The sequence below is a fragment of the Talpa occidentalis genome, unplaced genomic scaffold, assembly GCF_014898055.3.
Source record: "Talpa occidentalis isolate TD23 unplaced genomic scaffold, MPIMG_talOcc4v2.1, whole genome shotgun sequence".
NCBI classification, from domain to species: domain Eukaryota; kingdom Metazoa; phylum Chordata; class Mammalia; order Eulipotyphla; family Talpidae; genus Talpa; species Talpa occidentalis.
Genome location: NW_026555331.1, coordinates 32,700,733 through 32,718,794, shown reverse-complemented (window position 1 = coordinate 32,718,794; position 18,062 = coordinate 32,700,733). Strand labels below are relative to the sequence as shown.

At 42.9% G+C, this 18,062-nt stretch overlaps 1 protein-coding gene across 2 annotated transcripts in view; it reads left to right on the top strand.

Moving 5' to 3' along the window:
- Positions 1 to 16,132, top strand: part of LAPTM4B (lysosomal protein transmembrane 4 beta) — an 80,282-nt gene extending 64,150 nt beyond the window's left edge. For both annotated transcript variants that reach the window (XM_037503641.2, XM_054692092.1), the window contains one exon: positions 14,977 to 16,132. In XM_037503641.2, coding sequence (XP_037359538.1) covers positions 14,977 to 15,054 — 78 coding nt within the window. In that variant the 3' untranslated portion in view covers positions 15,055 to 16,132. The remainder of the gene's footprint in view (positions 1 to 14,976) is intronic.
- The last annotated feature ends 1,930 nt before the right edge of the window (positions 16,133 to 18,062 follow it).

Genomic DNA, 18,062 nt, shown 5'->3' with positions numbered 1-18,062 from the left:
TCAGATTTCTAATTGTCTCATAAATGTTATAATTGTTCTAACAAACAGGAGCTGTAGGTCACTATGTATTTTAAGACTCTTTTTGTTAAAGAAACTTGTCAGTCGGTCCCACAAGCTAGACTTTTCTGACTGCATACATATAATGTAGTCCTCTGAATTTCCAGGAAAGTAGTATTTGGATCTAGAGATTTCTCACATTTATCACCCCCTTTTTTTGCAAGATTAATTCTATCTATTTTGGGGGGGATATCAATGACCATTGTTACCTGATGCCTAATGCATTGATTCATTGGGGGTTGTAATATAACTGCATTCTGTCACTCATTTTTCATTTATTAGCTGGAATATTCCTGTAGAAGAGCTTTCCCTCATGTGTAGTTTGGTTGATCCTTGGTACTTGTGTTTGATTCTGTTTATTTGCTTGCAAAACCACAGATTGGTCTGTTGTTCTCTAATGATGAGGTTTTTCTTATTTATTTTCTTAGGAATGAACTAATGAGGGCCTCTCTGTAGCCTATTGATTAGGTCTCAGCTCTATCACGGCTATGGCCTGAGATAAATCCCCCACCAGGGATCTAACCCACATGGTGCAGCAGACTCTCCGGTCTCACCCACTGCTCCCCTCAGCAGTGTATTTCAGTCAGTCTGCCTGTTTTGTTCCCCACTCTGTCTCTGGTGAATCCTCTCACCCCCTGCACCTCTGGCCTGTACCCCAGTTCTTCTATGCAAATAAAAAAAGAGAATGAAGCAATGAAAAGGGAGGTGGGAGTGTCCAGTGGGAAAGTACATCTATTTTAATAAATTTGATCAGTAAGCCTAAATTATTACCTATTATTCCAGACCTACTGTGACCCTTTCAAAGGAGGCAAGGATGTTTTCTCTAAAAAGCTAGCGCTTTATAGTTAATATCCTGATTAATGCTTACACTGTGCCTTCTTTGGCCAACTGGAGTGCCTCCAGACTGCCACCCCAGTCTTTTGCCACAATGTTGTTGGTCTTCCATGACAGCCTTGCTCTCAGGTTGATGCAGCATTCTAGACTCATCTTTCCATTTCCTGCTCCAGTCCTGGAACCAGCCATATGTCAAGGAGTCTTCCTTCTTTTTTTTTTTTTTTTAATAGAGGCATGTTTTTTCTATTTTTTTTATTTATTGTTTGTTTGTTTGTTTTTGTCTATACAAGCACTGGGTACAGTCAGAAGCACGGGAGGGTGAGAGAATTCACCAGAGCCAGAGCGGGGAGCAGAGCAGGCAGAAGGACCGAAACACACTGCTGAGGGGAGCAGCGGGCGGCAGGAGAGGTCTGCTCGCCATGTGGGACCCTCCTCCGGTGGCCGGGGAGCAGCCGGGGATCGAACCGGCGCTGCAGAGGCCATGGGCAGCTTCGCAACCCAGCGCTCAACCGCAGTGCCACCGGGGAGGCCCAAGTCTTCCTTCTTTTTGGTGGAGACCATAAGCTGGATCTCTGGGGCTGGAGGAACATTTTGTTTGTTGTTTTTTTTAAGCAGGGTTTTGCATATGTAAAGATTGTTTTGAGTAGAACTAAAGGAGTTGATGCAACTTTCTGACTTAAGAAAACCAAGTATTTTGGAGATTCACTGAGACCTTAAATGGGAGGCAGAATGATCTAGTTTTGTCATCTCCGTAGTTTTGTCATCTCCCCTAGTCTCCCTGGCTGTATAAAGATCCTCATAGTGTGTAATAACGCTCAGTCCTCGTCTGTCCGTGTCTTCATTGGGAATCCTCACTGATAAAAAAAATGTATTGTGTCTTTCACATCCTACCAAACGTTAGGCCAGATGGGTTTTCTCCCAGATTCAGTAGTCTCAGGGTGCCCTTTGTGGAAAGATACTGAATGGGGTTCTTGGTAGAAAATAAATACACCTTTTCTTTTCTAAAATAGTATACATATTGTAACCGGAAGACCAGAGTGCGGGCTACCTGTCACAGAATGCCAATAAAGTAGAGACAGGAATTGAATCTTTAAAGTGAGTTTTAATCAGACAGGCAGCAATCTGGAAGACGAGGAGTTAACACCCTAAAGAAACCGCCTTAACATTTCATTTCCATCTGCCTTTTTATAGTGAGTTGAACAAAGCGAGTTCAGCAGCAGTCAGCAGGCCTTCAGGACTGCCAGGAGGTTATAATGTCCAGTCCCTGGAGCTCCTTATTGCCCTCCTGGAAACCTGCTCTCAGGCTCATCCCCCCATGCTGAGGCTGGTCTTCAGATAGCACTGCCTCCTCGCACTCCTCCAGACGCGTCCTTGGGCTGGAAAATGAACCAGAGCAGACAGGCTACAAACAATATGTGTGTGCAGATTCCTACTATCCCAGCTTAGTGTCTCACCCAATCTCCTCCCCCTTCCCAGCCCCTATCGATATTATTAGCCAGATGGGGTTTTCCAAATACTACTCACAGGGAGGGTAGGTAAGAGTTTATTAGATATTGGCCATTGCTACCTAAGTTAATCTCTCCTTCAATTTCCCAACCAAACCAAAGTAAAAAATCTTTAAAAGACATGCCTAAGGCATAGGGGTTTCTGTTAGTTCATTATGATGTATGGTCTCGGCATTTTTCTCATGGTGCCCTTAGCCCAAAAGAAGTACATACCTATCCTTTCATTAAGTTGTTGGGCCCAGACAACTTATGAGTCCTAGTTATATGACACCTAACTGGTGTCGCTTTGCCCCTTTGAGCCACTGCTGCACACTGCTGGGAACCCTGGGAAATGCCACCTTCCTTTCAGAACATTGTTGAGGAAATCACATTCTGCACACATGCTATCTAACACCACATCCTCTCACCCGCTCAGTCAAAATTTGCCCTAAGTGGAAAAAACATTGTATTAAAGTACTAGGAATATAGATTACAGAAACAGATTTCTTTCACATTAAAATGTATGCAAATTGAGACATTAAAAACTGTTCTATGCAACCTTGTTTTGCTAATACTGCTAATATTAATGAAGGTTTGAATCATGGTTAAGACTTGCTAAATCCGGCCTCCCTGGTGGCGCAGCGGTTGAGCGCTGGGTTGTGAAGCTGCCCGTGGCCTCTGCGGCGCCAGTTCGATCCCCGGCTGCTCCCCGGCCACCAGAGGAGGGTCCCACATGGTGCGCAGACCTCTCCTGCCGCCCACTGCTCTCCTCAGCAGTGTACTTCAGTCCTTCTGCCTGCTCTGCTCCCCGCTCTGGCTCTGGTGAATTCTCTCACCCTCCTGTGCTTCTGACTGTACCCAGTGCTTGTATAAACAAACAAACAAACATAAATAAATAAAACATGCCTTTATTAAAAAAAAAAAAGACTTGCTAAATCTGGGCCTCCCCTAGTGGCACAGGCAGTTGAGCGCCACACTGTGAAGCTGTCCGCAGCTTCTGCAGCAGGGGTTCGATCCCGGCTGGCCGGCAAGGGTCCCACATGGTGCGGCAGACCTCTCCTGTCTCGCCTGCTGCTCCCCTCAGCAGTGTATTTCGTCAGTCTGCCTGTTCTGTTCCCCACTCTATCTCTGGTGAGTCACCCTCCCGTGCATCTGGCCTGTACCCTGGTTCTTGTATAAATAAATAAAATCTTTTAAAAAATAAATAAATAAAAGACTTGCTAAATCCAAATCTAAGAAACCCAGCTTGAGGCACTTTAAAAGGAGTGAGATTAGTATTTAGCCAAAATGGTGTCTAACATTCTGATTCCAGATAAAATAATCAGATAAAATACTTGAGTCATGTGGGAAAATTCCAAATATTTAGGGATAAATAGGAGAAAATTAAACTTCTTGGAGTCTGTTTTGCCATGGTATTTTGTAGGTTCTAGTCTTGGTTAACACTCTACTAGCTTATTGTTTTGCATTCAAAAAGTATTTGTTGTGTGGGGCATTCTGTTGAGTTTGACTGCTTGGAAAACACAATTAAGAGACAAGTTAGTGACCTGGGTGAAAGCCAGATTATCTCCCCAGCAGTCCTTTCCCATTAGATTCTCTTTGAGCTGCCAAAGGTTAATTAGACTGACCTTGGGCTGTCAAAAAAAATTCTCAGTTGACTGAGAGAGACTGGGGGTGGGGAGGGAGTTAATAGTGGTCTCAAGGACTTTCAAAAATTCATAAAGAATTCCACTGTTTTTTTTCCTCTCTGGTTGCTTTTAAAAGTCAGGCTGTTCATTACTTCCTAGGTACAGGTTGGGTATGATTAGAAACAAGTTCTTGCATAGGTAACATGAATTTTGTTTACTACCTCCTCCAGTATGGAGAGACAAAAAAAGAGAGGGAATGAACTAACTTGACTACCGGAGAGAGTTTCTATAGACTTCAGAAGTTCCTTCATACCTGAGAAGCTAGATTGTAATGCTCATCATCTTGCAGATGCTTTAGAAAAGGCCTAACTTTTCTGAAATGGCTTGAAAAGGCCTTCACCTAAACACTGGTAACCAGACTGGCTTTCATTTTAAGATCTCTTTCAGTCCTGGCCATTCCAGACTTGTGCACTTAAAATGTCCATGACCAAAGCAAACCTTTCACTATTGTTATCTGCCTGTATGAACTAGAGGACCCAGGAGTCACTAAGGGTGGGGAGAAGGAAAGAAGGTTCTCAAGAACAAAACAAAGGGGTTGAAACTCTAGCCTGTGATTTCTTGGCTCTGAAACTTCTAGCTTGTTAAGTATTGGAATATAAAAGGGAGCATCTTCAATTTAGGTATCTCTTTTCCCTTGTAATTTAATAGTTTGCATGACTTCTCCCTCTGCTCCCTTAAAAGACCAGAGCAGATATTGTAATAGGGTGGTTCCCAGGAAAGGGGGAGGTTCCAGGTTTCCTGACCCACCCAAGAGAGGGTGGAGCTGAGCAGAGAGAACAAGCTGCAGAGGAGACTGAGGAAGGAAGGAAGCAGGATGGAGAGCCACAGGAGACCTGGAGGAGGCACATGGAGCATAGAGACACATGAAGAAACTATACTTGCCATTTGGTTGTGGACTGGTTGACACAGATGTGGGTGAGAGACCCATGGGGAGGTGACAATGACGGTTTTTGTCTTGATTTTGATTTTGCTCTTTTCCTTCCAGACTTGTCTGGTTGTTTCTGATCCTTTTCTGTGGGTCCCCTCTGGAAGATGCCTTAGACTTGTGGCAGGTTTTGGGGCCTTGCTCTGGGCCAATCCCATTTGGATGGACTTTTACCCACAAGGGGATGGGCAACTTTGGGTGCTTGATTTAGAAACTATATTCTTTGTCTTTTCTGTATTGTTTCCTAATTGTATTAAAGTTCCTTCGCATTAAAGTCTCATATGTTTTGTGTTGATGCAATGCAGTGGATGGCAGAACCCGTTTAGAGGAGGCAGGTTTGCGGGGTCTGGAGTGCCCCTCTCCCTGTCCTGTAACAGTATGAGAGTTTAATATGCACTTGGTGAAATCCCAGATAAGCCAAGAGAACAGCCCAGAAACTATTTCCAAAGTCAGGTTACTTTATTTTTTTTTTTAAAGATATATTTATTTATGCATACAAGAGCTGGGGTATAGGCCAGAGGTGTGTGTGGGGGGGTGGGGGGATGGGTTGAGAGGATTGATCAGAGACAGAGCGGGGAACAGAACAGGCAGATGTACTGAAATACACTGCTGAGGGGAGTAGCAGGCGAGTCAGGAAAGGTCCGCTGCGCCATGTGGGTTGCTCCCTGGCTGGGGATCGAACTCGTGCTGCAGATGCTGCGGATTTCTTAGTGCGGTGCTTAACCCCTTGCGCCACCAGGAAGGCCAAAGTCAGGTTATTTTAATGATGAAGTTGATGAAGTTTGGATCCAGGGCCAGAGCAGAGGGAATGAAGAAGAAGCAAGGGACTTGAGAAAATTGTAGGAGGTACACATGACAATTGGTAATTGAGGGGATTATGGGTAAGACCATTCTGGAGGCTATTTCATGTGTGACTGTAACTGCAGAAAAATCACTTACCTGAAAGGTACGACAGGGTCTTGAAAAGTTATCTGATCTAGCTACCTCTTAATGCATTCATTTCAACTTTTCCCACAAATGTCATCCAGCTAAAGACTCAATAATTACAGTGCTGTTCTGCTTTTATCTCATCTTTTCTACTTTTTCCTCTGTAGCTTTTGTACTGTAGGTTTCTCCCCAAATGTTTATATAGTGGTTGCCGCCTGCCAGGCTCCAGGCCAGGTGCGCTACATGTATGAACTCTTTATCATACAAGTCCTTGAAATAGACTCTTAATCCTGATGTACAAAAGAGGGAAATTGAGGTGCCAAATGGGTCACTTCCTGAGGTCACATGACTAGTGAGTTGGCAAGATTATGATTTCAGCATCCTGGCTGGTGAAGACAGTTTGTAGTAGTTTTGCAGTGAATTTAGGATAAAATGACCTATCTTATCTACCTTTGGGAACAAACAATTACTTTATTCCAGGCCGAGATAGGGGAGGAAATAAGAGTTGTTGGGGAGAGCTTCTCAGAATCATCCAAAATTTGTTTCGTCCTCTTGGCCTCCTGGTATTTTCAATTCATTGAATACAAGATGCCATCAGTTATAAATTGTATCATTTTGGGGGCTACCTCTTATTTGTAAGGTGTTCCTCATTATAAAATACAACCTTAATTCAGAGATATTAAAGCATACAAAAATGTGTAGCCAAAATATATGGCACTGTGTGTGTTTACTTACCTATGTTATAGGTGGGGGGCAATCAAAAACTTTAGAGACAGTTATTCTATTTTTTTTTAACTCAGACTTCCTTTTGTGTTGATCCTATCCCACATGTGCCCAAATGGTTATTTCAGTTAATCATGGAAGCTGATGTCTCCCCTTGCCTATCTGGCCTGAGTAAAGGAAGCTCATATCTAAATCGGCAGATGTGCCCATTATGCACGTGACCAAGCATTTGATAGACGTGCTGCTTGTTTTAAACAAGATAAATTGTACACTGTTAGGGGTATAACATGATGAAGAGAAGAAAAGAAAATATTTAGGCTAAAGTACCTCTGAATGGCAAGATTATTTTGGCTCTGTTTACTTTCGCGTCTTACATTATCATATCTTCCAAGTTCGGAATTCAGGATAATACTTTCCCTTAGTGCAGGCAAAGGCATTTTTTTTTTTCCTACAAGGGCCAGATAGCAAATATTTTAGGCTTTGTAGATGATATGGCCTCTGTCATAACTGTTCAGGTCTGCTATGGTAGTATCAAAGCAACAATAGAAAGTCGGGGCTCCCTGGTGGTGCAAGGGGTTAAGCATAGCACTGTGAAGCGATCTGCAGCCTCTGCAGCATGAGTTCAATCTCTGGGCCTGCCAGGGAGCTACCCACATGGCTACCATCTTCTGTCATGCCCGCTGCCCCCCTCAGCAGTGTATTTCAGTCTGCTACTTCTGTTACCCACTTTCTCTGGTGAATCCTCTTACCCCCCCCAACACACCTGGCCTGTACCCCAGTTCTTGTATGTATAAATAAATAAATCTTTTAAAAAAAATACAGTCAAAAGTGTGTTGGGGTTCCAGTAAATATTTATGAATACCAAAATTTAAATTTTATATAATTTTACATTTCACTAACATTCTTCTTTTAAACAATTTAAAAAATATAAAAAACAATCTTGGCTTGAAGATCTCAAGAAAAACATGTGGCTGACCAGATTTGGCCCAGATAGTCCACAAATGCCCTGCCTTCATCAAAATTTGAGCTTAATTTTCTAGACATTTGTAGCTCAACTATTTGAACCATCCCAGGAAATCTAATAACCCTGCTTTAAGGCTAGATAGACCTCAAAGTTGAGTCCTTTCCTCTTGAAGTTGGTTGACAAATAACAGCACCTCATCTTTTCATTCCTTTTAAGGATATATTTTTCCTGACAATGTTTTCTCCCATAGTTATTATTTTTGCCTACATCTCTAAATCAGGTTTATGTTTATACACTATAGAGGAAAATCAATAAAAGAATAATTTGCTTGAAAACCCATAGTGAAAGTGACAGCTGTCCATGCAGTGTTAGGATCACCTAGGATGCAAAGATTCATCCTAGAAAATCCTGTTTTAATTTGCTACCAGAAAAATGTAATATTCACCTTTGTCCTCCTTCCTTCTCTTTTCCTTTCTCCCTTTATTTATCTATATGTCTGTCTAGTCAATGGTATATAGAAGTGAAAATTTCATAACCGAAAAATGTTCATTTTGCCTTATTTCTGGGTCCTTTTTAACACTCAGTTGTCTTATTTTGCATTATTTCCAATAGCACAAGCATCTACTGCTTTCACAAATGTATAGAATATAGTTAAGATTTGTTGAGCCTTGGTACATGCCTTATACTGTCCGAGGCACATTAATTACTTGGCCTTACATTTATTTCCCCAACCTTGTGAGATAGAGCCTGGTTTGTCCCCATTTATAGTTGGAGGAAAGGGAGGCATGAAGGGTTGGAAAGTGGCGCCCCCAGATGGCCGACTCTGCCCACTCTCAGCCACTGTTTTTCTTAGTGTAACAGATTCCCGATTACCCCTACAATGACATCAGTCTCAGCTGTTTGCAGCCTAATATTTTCTGGATGTGAGAGGGGGGAGTGGAGCTGTAACTTCATCCTGCCAAGTCCATCTTGGTGAAGCAGCTTTGATTGACTGTTACTGAGATGGTACCCACAGCTGCAGCCCTTGGGAGCAACTGTGCTTTCATGAGCACCATGCCCTCGCTCCCCTCCCTCTACCCCCAATGGAAGAAGGAAAAAAAGAAGAAAGAGAAGTCTCTGTTTTATAGTGATATTTTCCTTATCTTCCCATGCTTGTCAGGAGAGAATAGTTGATTTCATGACAACACATCTGCATGTGCCCACAGCAGTCTTACTTGGGGACAGCCCCACAGCTCCCCAACCCCCCCAACATGGTGAGGACCACTAGCTCTCACAGAAGAAGGTCCAATTCCCTGTCATTGCTTCCAAGGCCAGTTGGGATGTTGCCTGTTGTTCCAGAGTCATCTCTCATAATCCCACCTCCCACACCTGGCCCTCTGACTACAGCACACCACCTACACCTATACCTGTGTGTCTTAGTCCTGTGTGACATGCAGCTTACATTGCTTCCCCATGCTCCTGTGATGAGCCCTGCCTGGTTAAGACCAGGTATCCTGCTCCAGATTTCAGTCACTTACCTTCACCTCTGCCTCCCTAGCACCCAGCACCACAGCCCACCTCAGTGGGCCACTTTGCCTCACTTATATCCTTACCATAGTCCTTCCTGTTCTATAGATTATATAGATGTAGAAACTAAAGTCCAGGTAGATTTAGTAAGTTAGGGCCTTGGGGTTCATACATTTTAGATCTGGAACTTGAGCCTTGGTCTGTTTTCAGAGTCCTTGTGTTTTGTCCTTTTTTTTTTTTTTTTTTTAAGATTATTTATTTATACAAGCACTGGGTACAGTCAGAAGCGCCGGAGGGTGAGAGAATTCACCAGAGCCAGAGTGGGGAACAGAACAGGTAGACTGACGAAATACACTGCTGAGGGGAGCAGCGGGGTGGCAGGAGAGGTCTGTGCGCCAGAGACCCTTCCCTGTGGCTAGGGATCAAACCAGTGCTGCAGAGGCTGGGGGCAGCTTCACAGCCAAGGCTGCGCCACCAGGGAAGGCCCGAGAGTCCTTGTGTTTGATTCTCCACCACTACATTGCCTCTGGTTTTAAGCACACAGCTACTTTGTGACAGGACCTCAATTTAAAACACCACTATCTGGGAGCCAGTGATGTGAAAAGATACAGATGTCTAAGACTTTGCCTTTTAGAAACTTTTTGCAGAAGAGAAACATAAATGCATACAAGTCAGTTAATAGTAGTATAAGATAGCATGTCCTTTAATTGATAAATTATGTAAGTGCTTCAGGCAAGTGATTTTATACGTGAGTTCAGCGGGCCATAATATAATGACCACCATTTCAAGCATCATTCTTATGACTTTATATTATCTAAAAAGAATATGAACATATCATTACAGTGTTTTGATTTTAAGGACATTTTTATTCTGCCCTAGCAGAGTATAATTAAAGAGGAGAAGGGAGATAGTAAGGTTGGAATATTTCACCTCTCTATGTTTGAAGTGAATTTAACTTGAGCCTTGGGTTGTTTGGACTTTGTATGCAATGACATAAGATAGAAAAACATTTCAGGAAAAAAAAGTCACAAGAAAAGGGAGTCAGATTGGTAATGAACATGGAAATAAATTATGTAGGATAAAGTCAGGTTTGGGGCTGCTGCTCGCCTGGGCCTGAGTGGCACAAGGGATGTAGTGTTAAGTAAGGGAAATGCTTGTTTTCCCATTGGGTGCATTTGTCCCCTTGGAGACACCTCACGGCAGTTAATGCTCTGGCTTCCCTTGGTGTTTGGGGTCACTCTCTATTGTGTTTTAATGTGGAGATTGAGCCTTACAGGACTGGCCGAGTGTCTTGAGCTGGTGAGGGCCGGGTCTTGACCAACTTTTCTGCAAAAACAGATTTCACCGTGTAGGCCCTAACTTCAAACAGCCCCTTGCTTCCTATTACCTTGTTCAGTGTCTGTACTGAACTTGTCTGGCCCTACGCCCTTCCTGCACTGAAAGTGGCATCTTTCACAAGTTGGAGCTATTTATTCTAGGCCCCTACAGAAGCTCCTATCAAATCCACAACTCACCTGCCAACTGAGAAGGTGAAAGGAATGAGGTGGCTCTTTGCTTGTCATCCTCAGGTTGACAGCTGGCTGCCCCTCAAGACTGACTTCCTCTTCCCTTCAAGACTCCATGAGTGTTTGTGAATGCAGTGTTACATATATATATATATATAGTTAAGATTCACAGTATCAAATGTGTTTTGTAGTATTCCTCTGACATTCTCTTTCTTGCCCTTCATTCACTTTTACCCCAGCAGAAAATACTGTAAAATCTTTTGCTTGTTTTCCATCATATTTACCTCCATATTTTAAAATACCTTCACTAATGTTTTGCTTATCAACTTCTCTTTTGGCTTCTTGTTGCATGGGATTTAACTCTTACTCTCCTCCCCACAGTGTCTGCGGCCTTCATCCTCCTGATACCAGATTTTTGGTGACAACATCAGTTAGTGTTTACTTTGTGCAAATATGTGAACATTGTTCAGTGTAGAGCTCCATGGTGTACATCCCCTTTCTTAAGCAATTTTTTTAAAGATTTATTTATTTATTGATTGATTTATTGATTTATACATACAAGCACTGGGTACAGTCAGAAGCGAGGGAGGGTGAGAGAATTCACCAGAGGCAGAGCGGGGAGCAGAGCAGGCAGAAGGACCGAAGTACACTGCTGAGGGGAGCAGCGGGCGGCAGGAGAGGTCTGCGCGCCATGTGGGGACCCCCTCTGTGGCCGGGGAGCATCCGGGGATCGAACCGGCACTGCAGAGGCTGTGGGCAGCTTTGCAACCCAGCGCTCAACCGCTGCGCCACTGGGGAAGCCCATCTTAAGCAATTTTTTAAAAAAATATTTATTTATGCATACAAGAGCTGGGGTACAGGCCAAAGGTGTTGGGAGGGGTAAGAGGATTCTCCAGAGGGTGGGGACCAGAACAGACAGATTGACTGAAATGCACTGCTGAGGGGAGCAGTGGGCAAGGCAGGAAAGGTCTGCTGCACTATGTGGGTTGCTCCCTGGCCAGCCAGGGGATCGAATTTGTGCTGCAGTGGCTGCGGACAGTTCCATATAGTTTGGTCTTAACCCCTTGCGCCACTAGGGAGGCCCACAATTTTTTTTTTTAAAGGATATCACTTTTTAAAAAAAAAAAAAAAATTATTGATGCATACAAGAACGGGGTACAGGCCAGAGGTGCGGGAGGGTGAGAGGATTCACCAGAGACAGAGTGGGGAACAGAACAGGCAGACAGACTGAAATACACTGCTGAGGGGAGCAGCAGGAGAGATAGGAGAGGGCTGCCGCGCCATGTAGGATTCTTGCTGGCTGGCCAGGAGCAAACCCATGGGCTGCAGAGGCTGCAGACAGCTTCACAGCACTGCACTCAACTACCTGTGCCACCAGGGGAGGCCCACGCAATTTTTGTTTTTGTGAAGCAAAGATTGGCCTTGTTTTTTCAGCTGTCAAGTTACCAGTTAATATTATTTCCCTAATGTTAGGCTCTATAAGATAATCTGTCTACTTTCTGTCTTTCCTGGTACACTCTCCCTCCATCTCCAAGGTAGACAAAAATGTCACCCAGCCATCAGATTGGGCCTCAATTTCATTTTCCCTTTACCTAATCACCCTTGTTAGGATGGGGGCCAACACAGACTTCTGGTACAAAGTGCCCTGTACCTTGTCCTGCCTCCTGGCCCTGAATCTCCAGAGGTGGTTCTTTTAGCATCTGATGAAAGTTCTAAACACTCCCCAGGAAAATAAACGTATAACACAAAATTTGGCATATCATTTTGTGAAAGTATGTCTGAAGAAATTTATGTAACGTATACATAATACTTTTGGGAATTTAATCCTAGCAATGGCAGCATTCCAAATAAGCCTTTACTGGCTTAAAACTCTAATATTACAGTAAATATCCACAGTCCCTTAACATTTTCCATTTTCACCAAGTAGTTCTTTCCTCTTGAGCATTTTGTCATGTCTTAATATTTGATGGAGTGGTTTAATGTCCCAAGTTTTAGTAACTTGTGGGCTTACACCCAGTTGGAATCATTTCTACACCAGGGTGTTAGATTTTGTGACCTTTGATGTAAATGTATGTCTCCCTCCAACTGTTCTGTGTGTTGATGTGACTAAAAAGGATGAAGTTCCCCTGGTAACAGTGAATATTAGTTGAATGGAATTGAAATGAACCGAGAATAGCTTCCCCACCAGCATGCTGTCACCTAGAATGGTGATTACCAATTGAGGAGCCACTATATTTAGATAAGATGTTAATCTTTCTAATTGATGCCTTCCAGGGTCATTGACAAGAGGGAGGTTTTTTTTTTTTAATCTGTGTGCAAGAGAGTGACACCATCATGCAGTCACCCTGGTGTTGAGATGCTATTCAGCAAACTGCAAGGGACTGATTTAGATGAGAATGTGATTATACTGAATGTTGCTTGAAGCAAAGCAGTGCATTTGGCTTCTCTACTCACTGGTAGCTGCTGTTCACCAGGCAATGACTTTAAAGTGGGACCTGGCCTATATTCTCAGTCCTCAGAGATTATTTTCAGTTACTCATTGTGAATGATTCAATTTTAAAATTAGAAAATAAAAGACTGGGTTTAACTAAATGCCAACTTGTAAAAATGTCAAAATAACTAAGTTTTCACCATTTTTGTTTTATGACCTCTAAATTGGCATATCCTCCCTCAATTGACCCTGCAGTTATTTTCTCAGATTTGTAAGTGCTTCATTGATCTTAGTTGAAAAGGAAAATAACAAGTGATTTTAATCAGTATTAATATTCTGCTCTAGATACAGGATGGCAATCCTTACTTCACCCCTGCCTTTAAAAATCAGTAATATTAACATCAGTTGGTTAGAAAGATGACTCTGTCCCTTAAGAATTTAAAACTAATTCCATTTGGAGAACTTTGGAAAGTAGTGCAGTAGCACGAGATGCCTGGTGAGATGATTTTGCATTCAGCAGTTAGAACGTGGTAACAAGAAGTGAAGACAAGTCAGAAACTTGAGTGAAAGGAGAGACGCTGTAGGGTAAGGAAAAATGTCAGGCTCTTCTGCCCTCCCGCCATCAGGATAGATGATGGATCCTTGCAGTCCTGAGTGCATGCCTGATGGCGGGCACCTGGAGTAGGGTGTGGGCATAGGTAGATGGGATTCACCTGGGCTGAGACTGGGCTTTTAAGGGCGGCGTCACGGGGACGCCAGCAGAAGCCAAAAGAGAAGCCAAGAACAAACAGAAGCTGAAAGAAGAGGAGCAGAGAGAAGGCCAGAGAGTCCAGATAGAGTGAAGACTTGCTGTGGGCTGGGAGGCCTGCCAGCCTCCTGACCCCCCAGCACCCCTGCCTGCTGTGTACCGGGTAAATCCCAGTAAAAACCTGCAAAAAACTACTGAGGACTCTGACTCCTCCTTTACCCGGTCTGCTGGATCATAGAAAACCTGCTCAGTGTCCTGTCCTGCCCTTACAGACACCTACAGACACCTCGACTTTGGATAAAGGGTCTGAGGCATAGACTCTTGGAGAGATAAAGCCTCTAGGATATTAAAATACTGATTTTAAAAAAGTTTGAAGTCAAATAGCAAGAAATAGTGACAAATTACCAAAATTAATGGGAAAATAAATTTATTTAAACAGACACATTTGCAATACACCTTTTTTTTTTTCTTTAAGAAAATTTTGTGTTTAATCTTCTATGAACACTATGGGGGATTTGAGTGTTCTATTTTGTTCAGGGAGAAAAATAAGTTAGACAGGATGGCCGATGTCTTTTCCTTTTTAAGTAGTTCAGTGTTTTAGGCAAACTTGTCCAAGGAGATCATGACAGATATGACTCAATCCGTTGTTCAATGAGTTTGTGGAGCATAATGCTGGGGTTATGTAAAAGTTAACATTTCTAGTGCTGATCACAGCAGTTGATACACCACCATATCTACATGCACCCACTGAGGCTGATTCCAAAAGTCAGATGATCAGCCCCCAAGAGGAAAGCTAAAGCTTTGCTATAGAGAATTCAGTTTCCCCCCTGGTGTGTTAGGTATTTTACACACCTCTAAGTCTCGGATATTTCTATTTTATAGACATGGAAATTGAGGTTGAGTAGCTTGAGATCACGCTGATAAAATGGGGCTGAGCCAGGCTTGGAGTACAGGCTGATAGCACAGGCACATCTGGACTGGTTTGGGAAAACTCAAAGGGTCAAAAGTCTCATCCCATTTGCTTCTGTAAGGATTTTCAAAGTCTCTCATCAGTGTTTCCACTTGCTGCGAAGTTGAAATTGGTACAGGTTGTGGAAATGTTTAATTGTGCAAAAGTCCAATTAAAAAGCTCAGGGGAACCTACATGCACTTTGAAACACTGACCCTAATCCTCTCTTTCCTCTCAGGTGCTGTTACCCCCCTATGATGATGCCACTGTGAATGGTGCTGCCAAGGAGCCGCCGCCACCTTACGTGTCTGCCTGAGCCAGATGCTGGGGTGGGGCCGAGAGCAGCAACTTGAATTTTCAGAGTAGTAGCTCTTTGATTTCACTTCTGAGATGAGCTCTCTGAGCTTATTTATTGCTAAAATGCTACCCTGATAAAATTTAGATATTAAGTTGAAACCCTCTGTAGTCATACATGTGCATTTTAGCTGGAGGACTGTGATAGATTAATTGTGGAATTCTTTCTGTAGGGGTAGGGTGTAATGGGCTTCCTTGGTCTTCTATAGGCATTGAAACCTCCCAGTAATGTGGATGAACCTTGAGTTAGAGGAATCTGTTTTTGTACCTGCTGTGCCCCAGAGTTGGGAATTAGTTAACACTTTATTTCTCTGTTCCCTGTTGTCTTTTTTGAGTGTGTAAAATAAAATCAAAACTAGATACTGCTTTTTCTTCAGTCTTCTCTTTATATAGGAGAAACCTGTATAAAAACAGGAATGTTAACTCTGTAATCATTGCTCTAATTAGGCAAGTAAGAGTCCATCTATCTATAAAAAAAAAAAAAATTTCCTAAAAGATCATTGATGAATTAAATTCAGTGACATTTTGACTTTGCTGGCCAAGGCTAAGTTGAAACCTGTTGACAATCCCAACTGTCTTGTACCCCAAGTCTGCAGTTGAAGGGTGGGGCTGACGTACTGGCACAGCATGGGATCTGGTGCTCCCTTTCTCCAGGTTTCTCATCCCACCTTAGGCCCCTGACACTGTGTTCTGCCCTCCCCTCCTTACTTTATCAGTGGAATTGCTGATATGTGTTTATTTGCCTGATAACAAAGATAAAGGTTTTCATCTTCTCTCCCTGCAAGGCACACCCTACTACTTTAAGCTTCCAAGTGAAACTCATCATCTTTTACAATGTAAAACAGTCAAGAAAATGGGGAGGGGTACCTTGCTCATGCCTTGTTTCTTTTCTTGACTACCTGAACTTCAAGGGACTTTTGTATGTTTGTATGTCCAAAAGTCACATCTCTCCTGTTTATTCATTATTGAATGTGTTGTAAATGAAGACTTTTGCAATTAAAGTGAGATTTGTCCTCATTGAAGAAACAACTTTTTGGCTCTGTGTTGATTATGGCTCCGGACTCTTCCTGCCTGCATGTGGCCTTGCAGACACTCATAGTTCGGCCTATGGGGCCAGCTATATGCCTTGTTTCAACATATGCATTTTTTTCATATTTCAGTGCTGATAAAATCAGAATTGAAACAAACAGACCCAAGTTTGAAGATTCTTAACCTGCCTCTACCAAGCTCTGTGTGCTCGATTGTTTTGCATATGATTGCTTTATGCTCATAGTGCACTTTTTAATAAACAGTTCAGATTTTACTACATTCCAAAGGAAACTAAAATAAGAAAGGGGAGAGTCAACTCCAGTTATTTCTTTTGGCATATCTCATTAATATTCCTTGGAAAGCCAACCTAGGAAATTCTGTTCCTTGAAGCTTTATGCCTGTAAGAGTCACACTATGTTAAACACATTATCAAATGGTTTTGTCAATCCCCCTGGAAGACACATAGGAAGACAGTTATTTGCATGTTCCTCTCCATAATTTCACAGCTCTTCACCTACTAATCATTGCATGGAGTGCAACATGGAGTTGAGTGCTGATTCTGATGGAGCATGTAGGTGCCTTGAAGAAGATCTTGTTCATGTGACACTCAAGTAGCAGCATAGACACAGGGATGTCACATCATTCTTAGAACCCTGTAGGACAATACTGATTTTGTCCCAACTTATAGATGAACCAGGGTTCAGCTGCAAAGCTGCCTCCATATTTACCTCTGCAAAGGAATTACTGTCTTGGCTCCACTATGGGGAGGTTGTGATGTGTGGATTAAAATGACTGCAGGGCAGATCTTGTGTTGAATTCACTGTCTTTCTCTCATTGCCAATATCCAGCTATACACCTCTCTTTTCAGTATATTTAAAACCCCACTTTAACATGTGATCCCTTTCTCTCATTTTGTTGTCTGAAGAGAACCCCTAGCAGTCTATACCTCAGTTGTTCCTATGCCTTCATAGTTCTTGGTCACCTCACTGAAGAGAGCTCCTCAGTTTTTAATCATTTTACAATCCCTCCTCACAACCCCAGCTCTTTTTTTTTCCCCAAGATTTATTTATTTATACAAGCACTGGGGTACAGGCCAGAGGCACAGAAGGGTGAGAGAATTCACCAGAGACAGAGCAGGGAGCAGAGCAGGCAGAAGGACTGAAAACATTGCTGAGGGGAGCAGCAGGAGAGACAGGAGAGGTCTGCCACGCGGGAATCTCCCTGGCCGGCCAGGAATCGAACCACCTCTGCAGAGGCTGCGGACAGCTTCACAGCGCTGCGCTCAACCCCCTGCGCCACCAGGGAGGTCCACCCAACTCTTATTTTAAAGTCAGGGGCATTCAGCTGAGCACTACAAGGTAGGTAAATGGATCCAGCCTGTGTTAGACAGGGTCTTAATTGTGTTGCTGGGACAGATGGTTTATCCACCCAAGAAATTGTTATATTTCCAGAATGCCAAGTCACATAAAAGAGTTATAAGCCCTTTCCTGCACTTTCTTCCCATGTAAACATTATTGCAGCATCTCTCCTGAGTCTGATGCCCTGGCCCTGCCCCCTCCTTATCTATGTATCTCCAAAAATGCAGAAACTCCCCTTTCCCTTCTTAGCCCCCCAATACCTTTTTACTCTGTTCCAGCCCTAAACATTTGGTTGGACTGCGAACCCAACTATATCCCATTCCAGTTGTCTTTCCCCTCCACCCTCAGTTCATTAATAGCAATGACCTCAATTAGTAATGCCCTCAATAGACCATCTTTACAGGGTGTAACCATTAAAATTGTTTTCTCTGTAGAAGAATGTATTGTATTTGAAATAGTTCACATTCAAGAAAAAAGTCCTGCTGTGCAAACTGAGCTTTTGTGGTAGGGGAAAGCTAATGAACCTAGAAAAACTTTATTAACTTTTTTTTTTTTAATCACGGTACAATCAGTTTTCCCTTAT